The 26,198-nt window shown below is 47.1% G+C and overlaps 1 protein-coding gene across 5 annotated transcripts in view; it reads left to right on the top strand.

Annotated features, from left to right (window-relative positions):
* Nucleotides 1–6,871: 6,871 nt before the first annotated feature.
* Nucleotides 6,872–26,198, top strand: part of CDH23 (cadherin related 23) — a 528,116-nt gene continuing 508,789 nt past the window's right edge. For 4 of the 5 annotated variants that reach the window (XM_049855780.1, XM_049855785.1, XM_049855782.1 and 1 more), the window contains exon 1: nucleotides 6,872–7,159. In XM_049855780.1, coding sequence (XP_049711737.1) covers nucleotides 7,036–7,159 — 124 coding nt within the window. In that variant the 5' untranslated portion in view covers nucleotides 6,872–7,035. Of the gene's footprint in view, nucleotides 7,458–26,198 lie in introns of all 5 variants that reach the window. The other variant, XM_049855781.1, reaches the window with a different exon arrangement.

The following is a 26,198-nucleotide window of genomic DNA, read 5'->3' as shown; positions in this document are numbered from 1 at the left end:
TGGCAGGCGCAGCCCCGGGAGAGAGGAGCCGGCCAGGATGGCGACAGGAAGCAACGAACAGCTTTCCACCAGCTCAGTGATGGGAATTAAGGGGAGTGGAAACGCCTCATTGTGAGGTGGGAAAGGGAAGCTGTTATGGAGGCACCCAGAAGAGGGAGGCACTCATGTGTTTTAAAAATAATAGCCGGCCCTCATGGGGCAAGGAAGGACTTGTGAGTGTTGTTTTCACAGTTTATAAAGCACTTTAATGTGTGTTTTTGCTTTCAACCTAAATAGCTGCTTTGGGAGGTATTCAGGGAGGCTGGGGGCTGTTTACAATCGAGGAAACTGAGGCTCAGACAAGATGGCTAAGGCCCAAGTCCACTGCATCTTAGTCTAGTGAGCTTTGCATTACACCACTATCTTAGTCATCCAGTGCTGCTATAATAGAAATACCACAAGTGGATGACTTTAACAAAGAGAAATTTATTTTCTCACAATCCAGGAGGCTGTAAGTCCAAATTCAGGGTGCCAGCTCCAGGGGAAGGCTTTGTCTCTCTGTTGGTTCTGGGAGAAAGTCCTTGTCATCGATGTTCCCCTGGCTGAGGAGCTTCTCAGGGCAGGAACTCCAGGTCCAAAGGATGCTCTATTCTCCTGGCTTTTGTTTCTTGGCGGTATGAGGTCCCCATGTCTCTCTGCTCACTTCTCAATTTTGTATCTCAAAAGAGATTGGCTTAAAATACAATCTAATCTTGTAGATTGAGTCCTGTCTCATTAACATAACTGCCACTAATCCCATGTCATTAACATCATAGAGACAGGATTTATGAAGGATGGGAAAATCACATCAGATGACAAAATAGTGAACAATCACACAATACTGGGAATCATGGCCTGGCCGAAATGATACACATATTTTGGGGGGCCACAATTCAATCCATGACAACCACACGGCTTCTCCTACATTTCTATGGAGAAGGTAGTGGGGACAGAAGGCACCCCAATGGGGGCTGGAAGCCCAGGTGGGATCAAATGGAATCCCAGGTGGTTGAATAGGCTGGACATGTTTAAAACAACAGATTTGGATTTCCTCCCTCCCTTGTTCATTAATTGACAGTGTCAGTAAGCCAGCTGGTTATTGGGTGTTTGGGGGTACAAAGACAGTGAAAAGGAGATACACTTTGAGCCAGGATGCCAGCCCAGACCACCCTGGGACAATGCACTGTCCTCCTCTCCATCCTTAACCGCAAGCCTATCCCATACCCTCACCCTCATCATCACTTGCCGAATGAAACCCAAGGTCCTCAGCATGGCATCGCAGGCCCTCCGTGGTTCAGTCCTTGCTCATTTCCTGAGACTCATCTCTCAGCTGTGCCCAGCATGCTCCTTAGTCCAGCTCTACCACACTAAACTGTTCAACAGTCTCTAAACTGTTCAACACCCGTGACAAATGCCCTTTCTGGCCTTTTCTTGCCAGATGCTAAGAACCACACTTAAGAATGAATCATTCCCACTCTCCTTTGGCCTACTTCTCTGCTTTGCCACCCTGACCTTGCTAGATTATAACTGCTTAATATGTCTGCCTCCCTCTTGGACTGGGAGTGCCTCAAAGACAGGGGCTGGATGTTGTTTGCGTCCATGTGCCCAGTGTGCGGTCATGGGCCCGTTTCTCTTCAGATCCCTTCCCCACCTTCCTCACTGTGCTCTGTATCCCAGCAGACCTGACCCTGTATGCTGCAAGACCTAAAGTCCTGAGTCTGCTGGGGCCAGCCAATGGGAGGCCCCGAAGAAGCCAGTCTCTTCTTGCATTCTGCCTTAGACAGCCTCTCTGGCAGTGGCTGGGTTGCCTCTGAAGCTCAGCTCCCACCAGATAGGTCCACTGTTGTTTCATCTTCCACTGAGTGACCCCAGTCCTGACAACTTTGCTTCCTCCCTTCCTCCAGCCTAGGCGTGACAGTAACTTCCCGCTGTTGCTGAACTCTGGGTGACCTACCATGCCCTGTTTGAATTCTCAGCTCTTTCATTGCCGTGTGACCAATTCTTGCATTGAATTCCCTCTCTGTTACACATTCGAATGGCTCTGTAGCTGACTGTACCCTGACTGACACCCCAATTTCTAGCAAGGTGTTTGGCACACACTGGGCACTTGACAAATGCCTGTTGAATAAGAGTGGCTGCCAAGAGGTCCTATGAAAGGAAATATGGTGTCCACATCAGAGGAGATGATGGTCCCACTGAGCTCAGTGCTGTTTTGCCCATATGTAAAATGGTTGTGGACCATTTTGGGAATCATAGCTTAAAAGAGATAGTGACAAACCAGAGAGAAAGGAGGTTTAGGGTTGGAAAAGCCTAGAAGAACACCTCTTCTAGTACTTCTGTTTTATGAACGAGGCACATGAGGCAAAGTGAAGTTCAGTGTGCAGCACCAAGACCATCCATCTAGAGAGTGGTAGGGTCTGGTGTAGAACCCAGATCTCCTGACTCCTGACTCCATCACCCTGTCTACAACCAGGAGTATCTGAAGGTGTGAAATCATAGCTCCAGCCCTGCCCTTTCCCCCCAAGTCCCGGACTCATTTGTCCCATGGCCTACTTGACATCTCCACTCAGCCATCACCAGCCTCTCACATCCAACATGTCCTGACTGAACACTTGGTCATTTCCCCATGGTGGCCCTCCTCCAGCGATCTCTGTCTCAGGGAACAGCACTTTCCATCCATTCCACAAGCCAGAAACCAGGGGGTCTCCTTGATACTTACCTTTTTATCTCACCCCCAGATTGCTCCGTCTCCTAGCCATGTCCGTTTTGACCTCCGAATCATCTCAGGCCAGGTGTCCATCACCACCCACCTGGGCAACTGCAATAGCCCACTGGAATGCAAGCTCCACCAAGATAGGGATTTGTGTGTGTGTGTGTGCATGTGTGTATTTTGTTCACTAATGTACCCTAAGTGTCTAGATTCACAGGGGTCAGCAAACTTTTTCTGTAAAGGGCCAGAGAGTAAATATTTTAGGCTTTGCAGGTTATACAGTCTCTGTTGCAACCACTCAGGTCCACTGTTGCAGTGTGGAAGGAGACATAGATAATACTTGACTGGTTGCTGGTTGGACGTGTCTTTGTTCCAATAAAATTTTAATTATAAAAGCAAGTGGGGAGATGGATTTTATCTGTGGACAGCAGTGTGCTGACCCTTACTCTAGAAAAGTTCCTGGCACATAGTAGGTGCTACGTACACATGTATTTTTTTTTAATTTTTATTGTGCTTTAAGTGAAAGTTTACAAATCAAGTCAGTCCCTCACATATAAACTTATATAAAAAAAATTTTTTTTTAACTTATATACACCTTGCTAAAAAAAAAAAAAAAAACATACTCCCAATTACTCTCCCCCTAATCTCTCTCCCTCCACTCTCTTTTTGTATCCGTTTTGCCAGCTTCTAACCCCCTCTACCCTGTCATCTCCCCTCCAGGCAGGAGATGCCAACATAGTCTCAAGTGTCCACCTGATCCAAGAAGCTCACTCCTCACCAGCATCCCTCTCCAACCCATTGTCCAGTCCGATCCATGTCTGAAGAGTTGGCTTCGGGAATGGTTCCTGTCCTGGGCCGACAGAAGGTCTGGGGGCCATGACCACCGGGGTCCTTCTAGTCTCAGTCAGACCATTAAGCCTAGTCTTTTTATGAGAATTTGGGGTCTGCATCTCACTGTTCTCCTGCTCCCTCAGGGGTTCTCTGTTGTGTTCCCTGTCAAGGCAGTCATCGGTTGTGGCCAGGCACCATCTAGTTCTCCTGGTGTCAGGATGATGTAGTTTCTGGTTCATGTGGCCGTTTCTGTCTCTTGGGCTCGTAATTACCTTGTGTCCCTGGTGTTCCTCATTCTCCTTTGATCCAGGTGGGTTGAGACCAATTGATGCGTCTTAGATGGCTGCTTGCTAGCGTTTAAGACCCCAGATGCCATTCTTCAAAGTGGGATGCAGAATGTTTTGTTAATAGATTTTATTATGCCAGTTGACTTAGATGTCGCCTGAAACCATGGTCCCCAAACCCCTGCCCCTGCTACGCTGACCTTCGAAGCATTCAGTTTATTCAGGAAGATTCTTTGTTTTTGGTTTAGTCCAGTTGTGCTGACCTCCCCTGTATTGTGTATTGTCTTTCCCTTCACCTAAAGCAGTTCCTATTCGCTATCTAATTAGTGAATACCTCTCTCCCACCCTCCCTTCCTCCCCCCTCTCATAACCACAAAAGAATGTTTTCTTCTCAGTTTAAGCTATCTTGTAAGTTCTTATAATAGTGGTCTTATACAATATTTGTCCTTTTGCAACTGACTAATTTCACTCAGCATAATGCCTTCCAGGTTCCTCTATGTATGTTATGAAATGTTTCACAGATTCCTTACTGTTCTTCATCCATGCGTAGTATTCCACTGTGTGAATATACCATAATTTATTTAACCATTCATCTGTTGATGGGCACCTTGGTTGCTTCCATCCTTTTGCTATTGTAAACAGTGCTGCAGTGAACATGGGTGTGCATATATCTGTTCGTGTAAAGGCTCTTATTTCTCTAGGGTATATTCCAAGGAGTGGGATTGCTGGATCGTATGGTAGTTCTATTTCTAGCTTTTTAAGGAAGCACCAAATCAATTTCCAAAGTGGTTATGCCATTCTACATTCCCACCAGCAGTGTGTAAGTGTTCCAATCTTTCCACAGCCTCTCCAACATTTATTATTTTGTGTTTTTTGGATTAATGCCAGCCTTGTTGGAGTGAGATGAAATCTCATTGTAGTTTTGATCTGCATTTCTCCAATGGCTAATGATCGTGAACATTTCCTCATGTATCTGTTAGATACCTGAATGTCTTCTTTAGTGAAGTGTCTATTCATATCTTTTGCCCATTTTTTTAATTGGGTTATTTGTCTTTTTGTAGTTGAGTTTTTGCAGTATCATGTAGATTTTAGAGATCAGGCACTGATCAGAAATAGACATGTATTTTTTAATTGAAGTGGTCTCTTACCTTTATTGCCTCCCAATCAATTTCTCATTTTTCTAACTACAAATCAGTCATGTTATCCCATCCCTCAATCCCTACCCCACCTCCCTACTTTGAAGCCTCATGCTTAGAATAAAGATCAAACCCTCGTCAAGGCCAACAGGGCCCTGCACAGTGTGGCCCTCCTTCCCACTCAGCTTTACCATGGTCCCTACCCTCTCTGTGCTCCGTTCTCTCTGGCCTTCCTTCAGTTCCTCACATATGCCAGCTCCTTCCCACCACAGGGCCTTTGCACACGCTGTTTCTCATGCCTAAAACTCCACCCTCTCTCCATTGCTCACCTTTCAGATCTGAGTTCAGTGTCACTTCCTCCAGGAAGCCTGCCCTGATCTCCAAGGCTAGGTGTCATTAAAGCACTCTCCTTCCTAACACTGATTCCAGCTGTAATTTTGCCTGTTTGTGTGATTCACTGATTAATGTCTGGTTCCCCCGCTAGAGGAGCTCCATGAGGCACAGAAACCAAATGTGTTTTGTTTCCTATCATATTCCAATTGCTAAGACATAGTAGCAACTATGAATGAACGGTAGAAAGAAAGAAAAAAAAAAAAGCTGGAGCTCTGGAATCAGTATACACTAGGTTCAATACCTGGCTCCACCACATGAGTAAGTTGTTTACCTCCCGAAAGCCTGTTCTCAGCTGTATAACAGGGATAATGACAGGACCTACGAGAAAGGCTGTGGGGAGGAAGGAATGAGTTGAGGCTCCAGGCAACTATTGTCAATATGCTGACCAGGACAGTGACAGGCCCAGGAGTCCTGTCGCAGGAGGAATAATTAAAAAAAATCATAACGTTAGCCTGGGTAGGAAAAGATCAAGGGCAGGCAATGACCCTCTTCAACTACAGGAAGAGCCAGGCCTATTAAATACGAACACCCCCAAAGACCAGAACAAGGAAGTTACATGCGCAGCATTTTGTAACAATTAAGCTGTGGCAGAATGGAACCGTTAGAAGTCGTAAAATTGCCCGTCCCCGTAGGTAGGCAAAAAGAGGCGGGGAAACCAGCACTCAGGGTGCTGAAGGGTCTCCTGCGTGGCTGAAGGTGCATAGGTGACCTCAAGGGATTCTTTCAATCCGGGGTCCCCCATTTGAAAGCCCTTGGGGCATCTTGGGCTCGATTGACGGAGGTGGGCAGGTGGGAGCACATGAATAAGGTGGGCCGAGGCAGCTGGTTGGAGCGAAGCTCGGGCCAAGCGGCCAAGGAGTAGAAGGACCGAGCCCAGCGCGGCGCTCAGCAACTCTGGGAGCAGAGAGGGGGCGCTTAAAGCCAACAGATGGCGCGGGCTCACCGAGGCCGAGCGCTCGCTCCGGCTTCCCCGGAGCATTTTCCCGCTTGGCCGGAGGAGTGGAGCCGGCGGGAAGCTGGCCGGGCCGCCACCCCTCTGCGCGCCCCTCTGCGGGACGGCGGGAGGCCCTGAGGGCACCGCTCTGGCACGCACCTGAGGCCGCTTCCGCTGGCTTCCTCTCGGCGCCTTCGGGGGATTCGTCGAGTTGCCACAGCAGCCGGTGCCATGACATCGGCAAAGAGCAGCTCCGTCGGCATTGAAATATTCACGCCCTGAGCGCCCGGGCCGCCTCTGCGCAGCCGCTGGGGGCTCGGGGGGGAGCCGGACAGGGGGCGCAGGGGTCTTGGCGCCCACCTTTGCGAGCGGCGAGGCCCGGCGGGTGCAGGGCGTGGCGGGAGGTGAGGGCGGGAGCGGCAGGAGGCGGGGCCTGGGGCGGGGGCCGAGCGGGGCGGAGGCAGCCGGGGAAAGTTGATCGCGGACTTGAGCTGCGGAGGCTCGGGAGAGAGGCGCGCGGGCGGCGGGCGCGAGGCTCGGCCAGAGGACGCGTCCGACGGCGGCCGGGCGCTGAGCTGGGCGGGGCGGCCCCGGGCATGGAGCGCGGGGGTGCAGGGTCACGGGGCGTGTGGACCGCGCCTCGTCCGAGCCCGTGGCGCGCCTGAAGTTGCCGCCGGCGGGCGGCGAGCGGGGGCCCGAAGGAAGCCCGAAGCGGCCGCCTGGCCGCGGATGAGCCTTCGCACCGGCGGCGAGACGCGGCGGCGGCCAGAGCGGGAGCAGACGGCCCGCGAGGGCCGATCCGGCGGAGGACAGAACCCGGGCGCGGCACGGCGCCGCTCGGCACACGCACACGGTACCTTGAGCCGCGCGCCGCCCCTACCCTCCCGCTTCCCTCTCCTTCTCCGCGCGGTTCGGTCCCCGCGCGGCAGGAAAGTTGGAACCGTGGGGTCGCGGCCGAAGCCGCCGCACCACTTGTTCCCGGCGCGGCCATCGCCCGTGGCAGGCGCCCCGCGCCTCCTCCAGTCCCGGGCCGGTGGCCCTGTCCCTGCACCACGCTCCGAGCCCGCGGCCCGACGCGCGGCAACTTTGATTCCCGGGAACTCGAATTCCCTCCGCCTTGGGCTTGAGAAGACAGGCACTCCCTCCACCAGGTTCGTGGGACCGCAAACATTCCGGCACATTTCTCTGCGTCTCAGAGAAGGCCCGGGTCTGGGGTGGGGAGAATTCCAGGGGTTAAGAGGGGGTTAGGATCCAATCCGGTCGCCTTTTGCCCTCTGGGTTTCCACTGAGCAGTGGAGGTGGAGCGGGGCTCACCGCCTACCGCGGGGTGGACAGCGGCGCTGGAGGGAGCTGAAGTCATGTAGCTCCCCCCCTCCGCTAATCACCTCCTTGTGCCCTCGGGAGACCCCAGAGGACTCCTGCAACCTCCCCAATCCTTTCCGGCTGTTGGAGGACAAGTCCCTTGCGAAGATGGGAGCCTTGTGTGGCTCGCACCTCACCTCCCCCGCCCCAGGGCTGGCCCGGTGCGGTCCGTGCTGGCTGTCGCCATGGTCCCGCGCCCAGGAGCGCTGCCCCTCGTGTCCCCCGCAGGCCATTCCGGGCTGCGCGTAGAGCCCGCGCGTTCTAAGGAGGTGGCGGCGCCGGTCAGTGGGCACTCAGTGCTTTGGTTTCCCGGAGCCGGCATCTACGCCGGCTGCCTCCGTGCCGCGAGCGGAGATCCTGTACCCTCGCCGCTGGCCACCACCCAACTGCGACCCCAGCCCCAGCCCAGACGCAGTCAGCTTCCCAGTGAGGGGAAATGAGCCTTTCTTGGGTAACACGTCGCCCCTCCCCAGTAATTCAGAAAGCAGCGTCTGCCTGTTCACCGTACTTTGCCCTCTCGAAGTGGACCAGACATTGACCCTTTTTCAGCAAATGCCCCCACCCCAGTTTGGATTTGAAATAAACTGGAGAGACACATGGGGCTGGAGTGTGTGTGTGTGTGTTTTGGGCAGAGTCAGACCCTTGCATAGAAAAGAATGGCTGCCCCGGGGTGGAGGGTGGTTTGGGGCATGAAGAGCCTGGTTGGGGCAGGTGTGAGGGCCGATGAGTCAGCCAAGGGCTTGGGAGAGCTGGCTTGGAGTTAATGTGTGGTTCACGGTGCAGGGGGAGGCGCAACTTCGTCCACACCTATGGGGATGGGGGACCAGACGTCACCCTGCAGAGAAGGGGACTGGGAGGGGCCCCCCTTGGCTGGGGGAATAAGAATGGTTGGCACTGTCTCCCCAGGGCTGGGGAGGGTGGGAGGCAGAGTGCCCACATGGCAGGGAGTAAGTGTACCCCGCAGGCTGGGAAGGTGGCACTACAGAAGTGACTTGTGTGAATGGGGAGGCTCTGCCTTGGGCGTTGGAGGGGCTGAAAGGCCAAGAGCTGGCGTGCTGGCCTCACCTGGGCAGGGGCCACCTACGCATGTCTGTTTTCACCTTCCTGACCCCGAAACAGCAGGACTCCTCACATCTGCTTGCCAGAGGCTTGATTTGAGGGTGTGGTAGCAGATGGTCTTGGTTGACTCCTTAACAGCTCCCCCATCCCAACCGATCTTACCTGCAGTTTTACCATTTGAGATTTATTTATTTGAGCTAAATATTTTAAAGGGCACCTTTCTGAAGTCCTATTTTAAATGCACCTGCTTCTGGGAGGTGGAGGTCTAGTGGAGCCTTGTTATTTCTAGTGGATAGTGTGGTCTGTGAACAGGCAGCGTCAGGCTCACCTGGGAGCTTGTTAGAAAGGCAGACTCTTGAGCCCTACCCTAGACTGCTAAGTCAGAATCTATCTTGAAAAGATCCTTGAGTAATTCATGTGCACAGTAAAGTTTGAGAAGCTCCCGCCTTCTGAGGAATGAGTATTTCCTAGTGTCTTGATGTTGGTGGATGAGAACTGGACCCGAACTTAACTCCCTAGACAGTTGTGCTGGGCTTGGGTTAAGAGTTCACCTCTGGCTTCTCAGGGCTGCTCCCTGCTAATGTCAGGAGGACCTTTGTGTTTCAGGGAGCTTTACACAGATTCCAGTAGCAGCTCCACTTCTGGTGGAATGAAAACATGGCTGTGTGTGCTGCACACGGGCCACGGGGAAGTGGGTGGAGGGGGCAGGGTTTCTGGAAGCTGGATGTACGCTCTCCTCTAGGAGGCCTGGGGCTGAATGAATGCTGTCCCCCAAGGGGAAGTCATTAAGCAAATTGCCATCCACTGGTCTGTCCCCCCCAGGTAGGTGGAATGGCCTATTGATATTTCCGTGGGCCACAAGACTCACGCCAGGATGCTCCAATAGGCTAATTTGGGACAATGCACAGAGAAGAGACTGACTGCGCTCCACTTCTGCTGCCCTCGGCCAGTGGGAAGCCCCTAGCCCCGAGGGCAGAAGGGTAATGCCAATGCATGGTGGCAGGTCACTCCCCTGGTCTCCTGGAGGAATGACGACCCCGAAGCCAGCAAGGCTGGCCTGAGAGCTGGATCTGAAGGACTGTGGGAGCTATTTGGATCAGAGCCATGGTGCGTCATTGGTGTCACAGGTGAAGGGTCACAGCATGCCACCCTGGCCCTGCCAAAAGTGCACTGTCCTTCCCCTAAACTGACTCTTTGCCAGGAAGATGGACAACTCAGCCAGGGCGCAAAGTGGCAAGTGAGAGCTGTGGGGGGACACAGATTAGCTGAATCACGGGTTGTGTGGACAGTGACGTTAAATGTGGAAGCATTCTCTCATCGATTTGAAAATCAGTGAGTTCAAAAGTAATTAATAAAAGGCTTACTGTTTTCTTGAATCCTGAGGTCTTTAAATATTCATTGCTTTAAAGTGTAAAGATGGTTTTTAAAAAGAATTTAACTGGCTTTGAACTCATTGGTTTTGAATGCAATTAGGGTGTATTTTTAAAAAATTCATTTGTTTTATTTTGGGCCTCTATTTGAGTTCTTCTTGGCACTAGTAGAAGCAATGTTTGTCCATTAATAGGTGAGCAGTGTCATTTACAAGTTGGACTCTGATGGATAGGTCATTTTAGGATAGAAGCGTTTTGCCTCCAGTGGAAGAGAAGTAGGTTCTAATGTGGGTCTTACGTCCTCCAGGAAGCCTTCACTGACTCCTTAGGTTGGGTGGGTGGGGTGGGATGGAAGCTTGGGCTTCCCTCTCTCACTGTCCTTCCCTGTGACTTTATAACTCCATGTGGTCTGGCCCATCACTGGACAGTAAGCTTCTCCAGGGCATATTGTTGTCAGGTGCCGTTGAGTCGGTTCCGACACATAGCGACCCTATGTACAACAGAATGAAACGCTGCCCGGTCCTGCGCCATCCTCACAATCGTTGTTATGCTTGAGCTCATTGTTGCAGCCACTGTGTCAATCTACCTCGTCGAGGGTCTTCCTCTTTTCCACTAACACTGTACTCTGCCAAGCATGATGTCCTTCTCCAGGGACTCATCCCTCCTGACAACATGTCCAAAGTATGTAAGACGCAGTTTCGCCGTCCTTGCTTCTAAGGAGCATTCTGGTTGCACTTCTGCCAAGACAGGTTTGTTCGTTCTCTTGGCAGTCCATGGTATATTCAATATTCTTCGCCAACACCACAATTCAAAGGTGTCAATTCTTCTTTGATCTTCCTTATTCTTTGTCCAGCCGTGGACTCTGTCTTATTCATCCTTGTGTCCTTGGTGTCCACCACACTGGCTGAGTTGGTGCTCAGTCACTTCTCATTGACTGAGTGAGCTGTTGCTAACTAATTGTTCTACCACCTACCTACAACCAATTTCGAGCACTCACGTTAGTTAATTTTAAGACTCTAGGCATAGGCCGTTTTAGTAGAGGTTGTGAACTCGAATGCCTAGAGGGGCCCAGAGGCAGACAAAATAGTAGAGCAGGGCCAATCGTAGTACAACAGGGAGCAGTGGAGACTGTGAGAACTGAAGAATGCAGGCCCCGTATAAAAGGGGGCGACTGTAGGCAAAACCCATCTATGTGACAGAAGTCAGGATAATGGTTACCTCTGGGGTGTGATGGTTGGAACACAGGGGGGTGCTTCTGGGGTGCTGGAAATTTCTGATTCTTGATCTGAACGTCTTCAGCAGTAGTAAAATGATCATTTTTGCAGAAGAGCCAATTCAGAAAAAATTAGAACATTTATGGGCCATATTTATTCTGATTCAATATGAAAGCAGCTTTATTGAATCCCACAGGGCAGAAAAATGCATATTCTTATCAACTTTATTGACTACAGGGTTGTCAGCGAGAAAATCAGCATATTTAAGAAGTAGCCGCACGGAGATGGCTTTCTAGTCTTTCATTCTGAAATTGGATCTGGGTCTGTCGTGGGGAGTGAGGCGGGCTGCTGCAGCTCCTCTCTGGCCAGTACATTTCAGCCAGGAGATTCGTGCTTGCGGGGCTCTGTCTCCCCTCGGCAGTGAAAGTCTATGTGGCCTTAGATTGCTAGGAGAATGCCAGATATCCCTCCTCAGCCTCAGGGGCTGCAGGCTGTGTCACGAGGATGACACAGCAGGCTCGGTTTTAGCGTTCATATTTTTACATTTCCTTTGCATATTCTAAAGCCCCACATGAGTGTAGATTATTATTACGATCGTAACCTATTCCCTTCGTGATTCTTATAAGGCAGCTTGGAGGCAGACAGAGCTAGGACTGAACACCAGCTCTTTCATTCTCCAGCTGTGAAGCCTTGAGCCCCGTTTGTCATCTTGCCCAGGCCTTAGTTTTCTCATCTGTAAAATGGGAATCGTTTTCATTACTTCGTGTACTTGCTATGAACGTTAATAAGATGAAAACTGTATAGAAAGCCTTTTGCAAAGTGTCTGGCACACAGTACATGTACAAAATGCAGTAGTTTTATTATGATCCCTTTCGACTAAGTCATGTGCTAGGTACAGTATGTTCTACTGACTGGTAAAAAACTGAATCCTCTCCTTATTTTGAGAATCTAACCATCTGTAAGTTTATAAGTTGACTTCTGCGTGAAAGAGATGTGTGTGTGTGGTTTCATTTTGAATTATATTACTAACAACATTTAAAACTCCAGCAGTTTCGCATAAAAATCTAGATTTCTGGCATCTCTTTTTAGAACTGGCAACGTTGGGTTTATGTTTCCAGTTGGCAGTTGTTGATTGGAGCTGAGTTGCAGCCCCTCTTTATTTATTTGTTTTTTTTTTTAATTTTTAAAACAATTTTATTGAGGAATACACAATACAATAAACAAATCTTACATGAAATTGGTGAGTTTTTACATATTTGCATTTCTGAATTGAGGTATAGAATATTTCCAGTACCTTGGCTGTCTCCCTTATGCCCCTTCCCACACAATGATAGCCCACTCCAGAAGTAACCACTCTTCTGACTTCATTTTGACTTGTGTCATGCATATGAGCTTTGCCTGCAGTCCCTCTTTTAGATTCAGATGGACATACAGTCTTCAGTTCTCTACAGTCCCCACCATTCCCTATTGTCTTACATTTGACCCCACTTTGCTTGTTGGTAGTACCTCCTGGCCACTTTAGGCATTTGAGTTTGTAACCTCAACTCCAAGGGCTGGAAGGGTCGTTAGAGATTAACTAGCCCTACCGTCTCTTATTTTATAGGTATGGAAACTGAGGCCCAGAGTAGGGGAGTAGGCTTGTCCAAGGCCCTCAGATGAACCTGTCCTGGGTTGTGGCTGGTCAAGGGCAGAGCCCTGCTCCTCCTGCCTCAGCATGTGATATGTTGAGAGGGACAGGCAGGTCCTTGTCTCCCAGCGCGCTGCAGCCCAGGCCTGTCCCTGCAATCATAGACACATGGCCTCCTGCAGGCTGATCATCCTCAGAAGGAGTGAGTCTTTCTGGCCTGGGCCTTCCTGGAGATGCATCTTCCCTGAGGCAGGCTGTTAACAGCACTGACTTCCACTCTAAAGGCCATTCTCCGTTTGGAGAGGACCTGAGATGCCGTTTGTGACAAGGACCCAGCTCATCACCTTGATTGTGTCTGTTTCTTAAAGAAGGCTGTAATTTGGGAGCCAGTGAAAGTGAGGGTGAGAGGGAAGTAGAGGAGAGAGCAAGAGAGAGGGAGGGAAGACAGAGAAGACAAAAGGGGCAGCTGAGACCCCGCCTGGGACTCCGGTATCGCTGATCTGTTTCCCAAGGGATACTGCTTTTCCTGGTTTGCGTCAGGGTGGGCTGTGTCCCTCCAGATGACATTTTTAGCTCTGCCCCACTTCTGCTCTTTGCCTATAGAGATGGATAGGCGCCTTGCCATCCTGCCCCTGGATTCCGGGGAACTTCCTTCTCTTCTAGCCCTCTGCATCCTTCTCCTGCTCTGATCTGCCCTCTGCACCGGAATGAAGCTGATCTCACCCTTCTTTCCTGGGGCCAGGAGAGCTGATATAATTTCCAAGGAGCCAGCAGTGACAGAACTCTAAGCCAGGACTCCCTCGCCCCGTCAGTGGGACCTTGGGCTTTGTCTTAGAGGGAGCTGCGTGGTTGCACTGCCTCTAGAGATCCCAGCACGTACTGGGCAGCAGGGTGAGGGAGCCTTCCAACCCAGTTCCTTTGTGCTTGCGGCTCTCATGTCCTGTGTTGGAGGAGGCCCTGCATTTGGCCATTCATTTCATCAATATCCAGCGTCACCTATGTACCAGGCTTTGTCTGGTTGCTGGGCATTCATTGAGAGTCGACAGCTGTGCTGTCCAGTAGAAATACACTGCGAGCCACAAATGTGTAGTTTTACATTTTCTAATAAAGTAAGAAGAAACAGGTGAAATTATTTTTTCTAAGTATTTAATGTAGTATGTAAAAAAATTACCATTTCAACGTGTAACCAATATAAAAATTATTGTATTTTATTTTTTTGAAATTACATTTTTCCTTTTTTATAACACATTATTGATGAGCTATTTTACATTCTTTTTTTTGTGCTAGGTCTCTGGAACCTGGGGTGCAGTTTGCATTTACAGTACATCTCAATTTGAACTTAGCACATTTCAAGTGCTCAGTAGCCACATGTGCCTGGTGGCTGCCATATTGAACTGGGGGAGAGAGACAATAAATACGCAAAGCAATTACAGATGGTCACAGATGCTATAGAGAAAACAGAAGGGGGTAATTCATTTGCCAAAGAGCGACACCAAAGATGGGGTGTCAGGGGAGGTCTCTAGGAGGATGAGCTCTATCCCTGTGGAGCCTGGCAGGGATGGGAGGGGAGTGGTAAGGATGGCGGGTCTTTCTCACAGCCCGTGTGTCCCCAGGCAGCCTCCTCCCAGCACCCCATCACACTCAGACACCATGGCCACCAAGCCTGGGATGCGTGCTTTCTCCACAGAAGACTGAGTACCCAAGTGCAGTGGGGTTGGAATGGATAACAGAATATTTTAGGAAACCACTTTACTTCTGTTGCTTTTTTTCCCCATCATCTCTGTGCTCTTTCTATGAGGAGGATAAAGATTAAATTCACCTTCGCGTTGCTTTGTACACTCGGGGATTTTTCAAGCAGGGAGTAAGATGGCCTGGAAAGGAGGTTGTGGTAGCTTGGAGAATTTGAGGATCCAGTTCTTTGGTGGAGAAGGTTCTGGCCTGTCCACAGCAGAGGGGGTTGGATTCCAAAGGGTCTCAGAGTGCTTATCAGACCTGGAGGCCTGTCTCCTCTCACAGACTTGGTGTGGGAGGTGGGTTGTGTGGGAATCTTGGGGGTCAGAAAAAGTCCTCACGCGTAGATTGTGTTGTAACTGGGTAAATGGGAGCCTCCCTTGCTGTGTGGACATCACCTGTGATTGACTCTGGGCTGGGGTGGAACATTCAGGTGCCTGCAGTGTCCAGGCAGCAGATGGAAGAGATCAAGGCTGGCTAGGGAATAACTCAGTTTGACTATACACTCTTTGCCCTGTCTAAAGGGGGCACTGCTGCCACCATTCTTGCCTGTGGTTGCTAAGCTGGTGTGCAGGACAAGTGTGGCCAGACACTTTGATTTTTTTAAAAAGAATCCAGAAATCCAGATATTTAAAAAAATGTGAAATATCCTTATTTTAGATGTTAGCAACTGATTAAAATATTTAAAAACACAGTGAGTCCATTCATTCACTTATCAAATGTTTATTGAGCCCTTACTCCATGCTGGATACTGTTCTAGGCCCCTGGGATCCATTAGTGAGCAAAACAAGGGCTGCTGACCTGTGGAGCATATATTCTAGGGGAAACCCTTCAGCAATTGGGATGTGGCCCATGGATGCCCAGTTTGTGACCTCTGTCATTGACTTAGAGAGTGTCAGAGCTGACAGTAGTAACAGGAAACATTTATTAAACACTTACTGTGTGCCAAGCCCTGGGCTTAGCACTTCACATAAAACACCTCACTTTGTCTTCACAACAACCCTTTGGTAGCTACTGCTGTTACCTGTATTTTACAGATGAGACATTTGAGGCACAGAGAGGTTGAGCAACTTACCCATGGTCACACCGCTAGCAAGTAGTGGAGATGGAATTTGAGCCAAGGCAGCCTGATTCCTTAATCATCACTCTGTACTGTATGTAGAGAAGGCCAGTGCCAAATCTCTGCTTAGACAGATGGGAAACTGAGCCCAGAAAGGACAAGTGACCTAGCCTGGTTCCATAGGGAGGCAGAGTAGTCCTGGGTCTGGATCACTTCCTTTAATGAAGAGTTGGCAGGTGTGTTTATTGCTGTCTGAACTTCACCTGAGGTTGACCCTGGAGCAGGTCAAACATTTAGTACCTACAGAGTCCAGAGAGGGGATGGAAGAGAGTGGATCATGAGGACATCTCACTACTTAGAAGCCACAGGAGCAGGCCATCTGCCCTGAGCAAGTTGCATCTTTCTGGGGAAGACCATGTACTTCAGTGGTCTCTGTACTTGCCTGAATCTGGAGACCCTAGCTGGACCCCAGTTCTACCAGGAGGTAGCCTAGCGGGCCTTCTTGGCCTCAGCTTTTACACCTGTAAAGTGAGGGGATTGGGTGCAGTTACTCCTGTGATTTAATCCCAACCTCACACCTTTCCCCCACTATGGGCCAGGCTACCTGGTGTTCAGCCCTCCATATTTCTGGCTAAGTGTTAGTCCTGAGCTTACCTCAGCCTGGGCCTAGGCTCTCGGGGTCCTGAACCAGCTAACCTCAGTGGTAGACTGTAGACTTATCTCATTGCTTTATTATGTTGGTGTGTGCATGGTAACCCCGAGGCAGTGAAATATGTGAGCGTGCTGAAGAAAAATGCCCCTGGACAAACATTCAAGTGCTTTCATTCTCTGAGCTTTAGTTCCCTTGTCTGTAAAGTAAGGAGAAACCCTTCCTTGGCCAACCCTGTTGATTCAGGGAATGGGGGAGCTCTCATGAGGTATGTGAAAGTGCTTGGCAAAATGAATCATGCTATATGTATATTTGTCACTTTTATTCATTATCTCCATGTGTTAATGATTTGAACTGTGCTGAATTTAGAAGATATATGCAGATAGATATTTACATAACATGACAGTCTCTCAACCCAAACAGCATGCCTTTTGAATGGCTTGATGATTTATGCCCACTCTATCAATTTGACATCCATCTTTTTGGGAAGGTTCACAATTCAACAATTTTTTAAAATAATTTTTATTGTGCTTTAAGTGAAAGTTTACAAATCAAGTCAGTCTCTCACATATAAACTTATATACACCTTACTACATACTCCCACTTACTCTCCCACTAATGAGTCAGCCCGCTCCCTCCTTCCAGTCTCTCCTTTCCTGACCATTTTGCCAGTTTCTAACCCTCTCTACCCTCCCATCTCCCCTCCAGACAGGGTATGCCAACATAGTCTCAAGTGTCCACCTGATACAAGTAGCTCACTCCTCATCAGCATCTCTCTCCAACCCATTGTGCAGTCCAATCCATGTCTGATGATTTGTCTTCTGGAATGGTTCCTGTCCTGGGCCAACAGAAGGTTTGGGGACCATGACCACCGGGATTCTTCTAGTCTTAGTCAGACCATTAAGTCTGGTCTTTTTATGAGAATTTGGGGTCTGCATCTCACTGTTCTCCTGCTCCCTCAGGGGTTCTCTGTTGTGCTCCCTGTCAGGGCAGTCATCGGTTGTGGCCGGGCACAATCTAGTTCTTCTGGTCTCAGGATGATGTAAGTCTCTAGTTCATGTGACTCTTTCTGTCTCTTGGGCTCATAATTACCTCGTGACCTTGGTGTTCTTCATTCTCCTTTGATCCAGATAGGTTGAGACAATTGATGCATCTTAGATGGCCGCTTGTTAGCATTTAAGACCCCAGATGCCACTCTTCAAAGTGGGATGCAGAATGTTTTCTTAGTAGAATTGACTTAGATGTCCTCTGAAGCTATAGTCCCCAAACCCTCGCCCTTACTCCTCTGACCTTTGAAGCATTCAGTTTATTCAGGAAACTTCTTTGCTTTTGGTCCAATCCAGTTGAGCTGACCTTACCTGTATTGAGTATTGTCCTTCCCTTCACCTAAAGTAGTTCTTATCTACTATCTAATCAGTAAATAACCCTCTCCTCCCCTCCCTCCCCCGCCTCGTGTTCTTCTCAGTTTAAACTGTTTCTCAAGATCTTATAATAGGGGTCTTATACAATATTTGTCCTTTTGCATCTGACTAATTTCACTCAGCATAATGCCTTCCAGGTTCCTCCATGTTATGAAATGTTTCACAGATTCATCATTGTTCTTTATTGATGCGTAATATTCGATTGTCAACAATTTTTTATTAAGTGCCTCCTGTGTGCAGGACATTGTGTGAGGCACGTTAAGACACCGAAATGGTCTTGTGTTCTGGGATCTCTAACTCTTATTCGGAGCACAGTGTCTGGAACAGTTCATTTGGGGTGTGTGTGTGTGACTGTGAGTGAGAGAGAGACACTGGTGGCTCAATGGTTAAGAGCTTCGCTGCTAACCAAAAGGTTGGCAGTTCAAATCTACAATCTGCTCCTTGGAAACCCCATGGGGCAGCTCTACTCTGTCCTATAGGGTTGCCATAAGTTGAAGTTGACTGATGGCACTGGATTAGGAAATTTCAGCATCTTGTTCCTGACTCTGGCAAAGTTTTACTTCTTTGCTCTTTCTCACTGACCCCAAAGTTCTCACCTTTGCCTGAAGCGTGACATTTGGGGCTGAGTTACCACAGGGATAGCTGCATTGTCTGAAGAGGATGGGAAGGGCATGGGGTATAAAAAGTGGGGGGTAGCTATGGGCCAGACCAGGCTGGCCTGGCTGAGCTGCCACGCCGAGCTGCTGCCCGCCTGAGGGCTGTTGGAAACTGGAGCTCAGGCCTGACAAGGGAGCCCATGAATAATACAGCGGGAGGGAAGCTGTTAACTAGGTGACCTCGTTGCACCTGCGTGTTTCACAGCTTCCTAGGAGCCACTTTGAAGGGCCTGGGTGTCAGAAGCGAGGGCAGAGGGGAATGGGAAACGCCAGATGGAGACAAGCTTCTCCCTTTTCCCTTCCTGCCTTCCTCTCAACTGCCCAGCTCAGAAGTTCACCATGTTAACGTGTCCCTCCCCACTCTGGCATTGACCCAGATGGCCTCAGCTGTGCGCATGCGCATGCTTGTGTGTGTGTGTGTGTGTGTGTGTCTGTGTCTGTGTGTGTGATCATATGCACGCACATACTCACAAACAAGTACTCTGAAGCCGCGTGCACCTGGATGCTTGCCAGGAATGGCTGCATTTACAAGTGGGTCTGCTCTAGGGCCCTGCCTCCCCTCCTGATTTTCAGATCTGTTTCCTGAACTGGGTGTCTGGCCTGTCCCTGGTCTCTGGCACTGATGTGCTGGGTCACCTTTGCCAAGGTGGCCCCCTCTCTGGACTGCTTCTAACCATGGAAAATGAAGGCTCCTGAGCAGGGACTGTTTGATCTCCCGAGGGTTTAGGTTCTGATGGGGAAGCATTGCTTGCTGTGGGGGTGGGTAACCCTGGCTTTACCTTCTAATATTGTGGGGTCTGTCATTACTAAGTTTGTCACTGTAGCCCTGGCTACACCCATCTAGACCTGGCACATACCTCCCAGGCAGACAAAGTCTCTGTGGGCAGAGGTGAGCTCTTGAGGACAGAGCTAAGGGAACTGAGCTTAAACTGCAGCAGGAGAGGTTGAAGGTAGACTAAAGGAGAAACTGATTACACAGTGTGTCAGGGGAGGGATGGAGGGTGGCCAGACACTACAGTACATTCCCAAGGGAGACTGCCTTTACTTTCCAAGGGGCTGTTCCCCAGTCCCCTGGCCTGGGAGGTGGGAGTGGGTGAAATGAGTGGGATTAGATTCAGAGGGAAGAGCAGGCAGGAGAACCCCCACTCCCACCCCCCAGGACCTGGGATGGGAATGGGCGCCCCAGCTGCCACCTCCTCCTCTGCCCTTTGTGCTATGGGGCTGACCTTCCAGGAGCTCCTAGATCTTCCTCCTCAGGAATGGGAAAGGGCTTCTCCCAAATCCCACGCTGCAGCTCAGCTTGCTTCCCCAGAGCCTTTGGAGACCAGGCCCAGCCACCCAGGCCTGGCTTGATGCCCTCCAGTCTTAGAAATGAGAGGTTACGTCCGCACACTCTCCACACCTCTGGCCACAGACACGTTTTCCTGCTTGGAAGAGATGGGAGCACGTGGGCTTCTTGTGCTCAGTCTGGGTGGTCTAGCCAGGGCTTCAGGCACCAGACCTCATTCTTAGCATTTGTGGACCCATCTCCTAAGCAAGAGGAAGTGCTTTCCAGCTCTGGAGCCAGACAGACCACCCAGGTTCAATCCTAACTCTTCTACTTACTAGCTTTGTGACATTAAAAATTAAATTAATCACTCTTTTCTTTAGTTTCCTTATCTGGAAAATGGGAATAAAAATTGCACCCACCTCAAATCGTTATTAAACCAGAAAACCTGTTGCTGCCAAGTCGATTCCGACTCATAGCGACCCTATAGGACAGAATAGAACTGCCCCATAGAGTTTCCAAGGAGCGCTTGGTGGACTTGAACTGCTGATCTTTTGGTTAGCAGCCTGAGCTCTTAACCACTACATCTCCAGGGTTTCCCCAAGGGTTATTAGAAAGATTAAATGAGTTATATTGCATGCAGATAGGAGCCCTGGTGGCACAGCGGTTAAACGCTCAGCTGCTAACTGAAAGGTTGACTGATTGAACCCACCCAGTGGCTCCGCAGGAGAAGGACCCCGTGATCTGCTCTGGGAAAGACTGCAGCATAGAGAACCCTATGGAGAGTTCTAGTCTGTCACAAAGGGTCACTAGGAGTCGGAATCAACTCAACAGCATTCAACAACAGTAACAATGGCACACAAATATTTAGAAAAAGTGCCTGCCACATGTTAAATGGTCAGTAAATGTTGGTATTTATTATTACGCTGCTGATACTCTCAGCTCCTGCACTGCAGGAGCTTGCAGTCTTGGGGGAGTCTGGGGGTGCCAGGAGTATTACACCTATGAAAAAGGCTATGTTGGTTCACAGGAAGGAGTCCTAGGGTGGTGCAAACAGTTAAGCTTGACTACTAACCAAAAGGTTGGTGGTTCAAAGCCATCCAGAGACACCTTGGAAGACAGGCCTGGCGATCTGCTTCTGAAAAGTCCCAGCCTTGAAAACCTTATGGAGCAGTTCTACTCTGCACGCGTGCAGTCGCCGTGAGCTGAAATCGATGGCAACTAACAAGAACTGTAACAGGTTCAAAGGAAGGGGAGGGGGGTCCTGGAATACTTTCTGGAGGAAGAGTTCCCTTGCGCAGAGGCTGTGGCTTCTGCCTGGGCCCACTAGCCCTGTGCTTCACATGGTAGGCGGGCTGAAGGAAGGCAAGGCAGTGTAGTGGTTAGTAGTATTGATGTTCCTACCAAGCCAACTGGGACTTTTTAAAGCATAACATACATACAGAAAAGTGCAGAAATCATACATGTACAAGTTGGATTATCACAAAGCGACCACTCCCATGTCACCACCACCCAGACCAGGAGCATTACTAGAAGCTGCCTTTTCACCTCCCAGTTATTACCCTCCAGAGTTCACTCCTATCCTGACTCCTAACACCGAAGATCAGTTTTCCCATTTTGAACTTTATATAAATTGAATGATACAGTATGTTTTTTGTGATGTCTTCTTCACTCAGCTTGTTTGTGAGATTCATTATGTTGTTGTTTATGGTTACGTTTATTCATTCCTGTTTCTGTATAGTATTCTGTTGGATGAATATACAATGATTTATTTAGTCTACTGTTGATGAAAACTGGGTGGCTTCCGGGTTTTGGCCATTACTAATAAGGCTGCTGTAAACACTCGTGTGTGCCTTTTGGCATTTCTGTGTGTATGTGTGTGTAAACAGGATATGTATACACACACATGCATTTCTGTGGGACGTATACCTAGGAGTATAATTGCTGGGTCCTAGGGTATGTGTACGCTTGGTTTTAGTAGATACTACCAGACCGTTTCCAAAGTGGTCGTACCAGTTACACTTCTGTCAACAAAGGTTGAGAGTTTTAGTGTTGTACGTCCTCATCACCACTTGTCATCAGTTTGTATTAGTTATCTATTACTGTGTGGCAAATTTCCCCAAAACTTAACAGCTTAAAACAACAAACATTTATCGTCGCATGGTTTATGTGAAGTACATTGCTTAATTTGCAAACATTTGGGGTATTTCCTAATTTTTTTTCATGGCTGCTCTCGAGCTTAATTCTGCTGTGATCAGAGAACATAACTCTGAATGACTTCAATCCTTTGAAATGTTTCAAGACATACTTTATGGCTCAGCATGGTAGAGTTTGGTTAATTTTTCATTGTCCTGTGAGAAAGATACTTATTCCGTTAATGGTATGCAATGTTCAGTTTTGTCAATAAGGTCGAATTTGTCAACCATGCTGTTCAGGTATCTGTAGCCTTACCTACGGGTTTTCCTCTTTTTCTATCAGTTATTCAGAAAGTGTGTTGGAGCCTCCTGTTATGATGGTGGATGTCTGTTTTTCTTTCTAGTTTTGTCAATTTTCGCTTTATGTGTTTTGAAGTTGTGTTACTACGTAGGTAAAAATTTAGAATGGTTTTATCTTCTGGTGGATTCACCCTTTGGTCGTGTTGAAACGTCTGTCTTTATTTCCAATGATGCTTTCTCCTTAATGTATAACTTGTCTGCTCCAGAGTAGCCAAGCCAGCTTTCTTTGGACCAGATTTTGCCTGGCATAATTTTTCATCCTTTTGATTTTGATGTTTATATGTCCTTATATTTAAGCTGTGTCTTTTATAAACAGAAAGTATTTTTTTAAAATCCAGTTTGTTCTTGTCTTTTAATATATTTATCCAAATACATTTAGTGTAATTACTGATAAATTACGTTATGTCTACTGTCTTATTAGTTGTCTTCTCTTTGCCTACCTGCTTTATCTTCCTTTTTCACTACTTCATTGCCTGCTTTTGGATTCTTTGAATATTTAATATTACTCAGTTTTTGCCCCTATTAACATCTTAGTTATACAATCCTTTACTCCTCTTTTAGTGGGTACTCCAGAGATGATAGCCTGCATCCTTAAATTACTGGAGACAACATTTTACAACCCCTAAGTCAATGTCAACTCACAGCGATTAAGAGCTCGGCTGCTAACCAAAAGGTCGGCAGTTCGAATCCACCAGCTGCCCCTTGGAAACTCCACGGGGGCAGTTCTACCCTTGTCCCACAGGGTTGCTATGAGTCGGAATCGACTTGACGACAACGGGTTTGGATGGTTTTAAGTCAATGGTAGGACTTTAGAACACCTGCCCTCCGTTTACCCTTCTTCTGCCTTTTGTGTTCGTGTCGTTATAGATTTTAATTGTACATATGTTCTGGAAATATTCCATGAGAAATTACTCTTGCTTTCTCTTTTAGCCAGTATTCATTGACTTACATGTTCATCCTCTCTTATGTTCTTTGTTCTTCTCTGTAGTATTTCTGTTTTCACTTGGATTAGTTGTCCATTGCCTGAAGATCTCCCCTTTTGGTGTGGACTAATTTTAGTGTCTACTTAATTTTCTCAGTTTTTGTTCATGTGTAAATGTCATTTTACACATTCCCTTTTCTTTCTTGAGGTGAAATTCGCGTAACATAAAATTAACCATTTTAAATTGTACAAGTCAGTGGCGTTTTTACATTCATGTTGTTGTGCAATCACTACCTCTCCCTGGTTCCAGGACATTGTCGTCACTCCAAAAGAAAACCTCGTATTCATTAAGCAGCCACTCCCTATTCTTCCCCCCCACCGCAGCCCCTGACAACCACCAGTTTGTTTTTTATCTCTATGGATTTACCTCTTCTGGACATTTCATGTAAATGGAGTCATACAATACGTGGCCTTTTGTGTCTAGTTTCTTTCGATTAACATGTTTTTGAGGTTCATCCCCGTTGTAACATGTATCAGAACTTCATTTCTCTTTATGGCTGAACAATATTCCATATTTCATCTACCACATTTTGAACCACATTTATGCATCACGTTTTATTTATTCTCATCTGTCGATGGACACTTGGGTTGTTTCTACCTGCTGGCTACTGTGTATAATGCTGCCCTGAACATCGGTGTACAAATATCTGTTTGAGTCCCTGCTTTCAGTTCTTTTGGGTGTATACCTACTAGTGAAATTGCTGGGTCATGTGGTAATTCCTTGTTTAACTTTTTGAGGAACTGCTAAATTTTTTACCATAGCAGCGACACCATTTTACATTCCTACCAGTGTTGGACAAAGGTTCCAATTTCTTAGCATCCTTACTAACACTTATTATTTTCTGTTTTTCTGATAATAACCATTTTAGTGGGTGGGAAGTGGTATCTCATTGTGGTTTTTATTTTTATTTCCGTACCGACTAATGATGTTGAGCATCTTTTCATGAAGTTGTTGGCCATTAGCATATCTTCTTTAGAGAAATATCTATTCAAGTCCTTTGCCCAGTTTGTCTTTGTTGTTGAGTTGTAGGAGTTCGTTATATATTCTAGATACTAAACCTTTATCGGATATATAGGTCCCAAGTATTTTCTCCCATTCTGTAGGTTTTTCTCTTCATTTTGTTGGTAAAATCCTTTGATGTACAAACATTTCTCATTTTGATAAAGTCCAATTTATCTATTTTTCCTTTTGTTGCTCATGCTTTTGTGTCATATCTAGGAATCTATGGTCAAATCCAAGGTCATGAAGATTTACCTATGTTTTATTTTGCATTTATAGTTTTAGCTCTTATTTTAGGGTCATTGATCCACTTTGGGTGTTTTATATGGTGTGAGGTAAGGCTTCAGCTTCATTCTTTTACATGCAGATATCCAGTTGTCCCAGCACCATTTGTTAGAGATACTATTCTTTCTCCATTGAATGGACTTGACAACCTTGTTGAAAATTAATTCGCTGTAGATGTATGGCTTTATTTCTAGACTCTTAAGTCTATACCGTTGGTCTGTATGTTTATAGACCATGTTGTTTTGATTACAACAGTTTTATAATAAGTTTTGAAATAGGGAAGTGTGAGTCTTCCAACTTCGCTCTTTTTTTTTTTTCAGTTTTGTTTTGACTCTTCAGAGCTCCTTCAATTTCCATATGAATTTGAGGCTCAGCATTTTCATTTCTGCAAAAAAGCCTGTTTGAAATTTGATACTGCATTGAATCTATAGATCACTTTGGGGAGTAGTCCTATCTTAACAATATTGAGTCTTCCAATCCATGAACATGGATGTCTTCCCATTTATTTAGGTCTTCTGTAATTTTTTTCAACAATGTCCAGTGTACAAGTCTTTTACCTCCTTGGTTAACGTTATTCCCAACTATTTTTTTCTTCTGGATGCTGTTGTAAATGGAATTGTTTTCTTAATTTCCTTTTGGATTGTTCATTGCTGGTGCATAGAAACACAACTGATTTTTGTGTATTGATCTTGTACCCTGCAGCTTTGCTGAATTTGCTTATTACCTCTAATATATATATGTGACTGTGTGTGTGTGTGTGTGTGTGTGTATTGGGATTTTATATGTATATATGATGATGTCGTCTGTGAATGGGGATTGTTTTACATCTTCCTTTCCAATTTGGATATCTTTTATTTCTTTTTTCTGGCCTAACTGCTCTGGCTAAAACTTTCAGTACAATGTTGAACAACAGGGGTAAAAGCAGGCATTGTTGTCTTGCTCCTGATATTAGGGAGAAATCTTTCAGTCTTTTGACTATTGATTATGGTGTTAACGTGGATTTTTCTGTAAACACCCTCTGTCATGTTGAGTAATTTCCCTTCCATTCATAGTTTTCTGAGTCTTTTTATCATGGAAGGATGCTGGAGTTGGTCAGATTCTTTTTTCTGTGTCAGTTAAGATGATCATGTGGTTCTTTTCCTTTGTTCTATCATTGTGGTATGTAACATGATTGATTTTCATATGTTAAACCATCCTTGCATTCCTGGGTAAATCGCATTTGATCATAAAGGTGGGTATTAAGTCACTGAACTGTATATGTGAAGACTTTGGACATGGCAGACGTTTTGTTACCTATACACTTATCACAGTAAAAAAAAAAAAAAAAAAAAGGAGGGGGAAAACCAAAGAAAAAGAAGGAAGTCTTAGAGATTAGAATAAAATTGCTGAAATAAAAAAATTACAATAAAAGAGAAAAAAATTAAAAAATATGTATTGAATTAAAAAAGGTGGTTATTAAAAGATATATTATCTTTTTAATATGGTGTTGGATTCAGTTTGCTAGGATTTTGTTGAGGAATTTTGTATTGGTATTCATAGACCTTCACTTAAAATTTTTTTATTGTGGTAAAAATATATGTTACAAAACATTTTCAAATTCAACATTTTTCACATGTACAATTCAGTTACATTAGTTACACTCATTGTGTTGTGCAGCTGTTGCTGCTTTTTACAGATTATTAGCAGAAACTCAGCCCCTAAGCTAAGACTCCTC

This window comes from Elephas maximus, chromosome 16, assembly GCF_024166365.1.
Source record: "Elephas maximus indicus isolate mEleMax1 chromosome 16, mEleMax1 primary haplotype, whole genome shotgun sequence".
NCBI classification, from domain to species: domain Eukaryota; kingdom Metazoa; phylum Chordata; class Mammalia; order Proboscidea; family Elephantidae; genus Elephas; species Elephas maximus.
The sequence above is the reverse complement of the archived record's forward strand: the minus strand, read 5'-3'. Positions and strand labels throughout refer to the sequence as shown.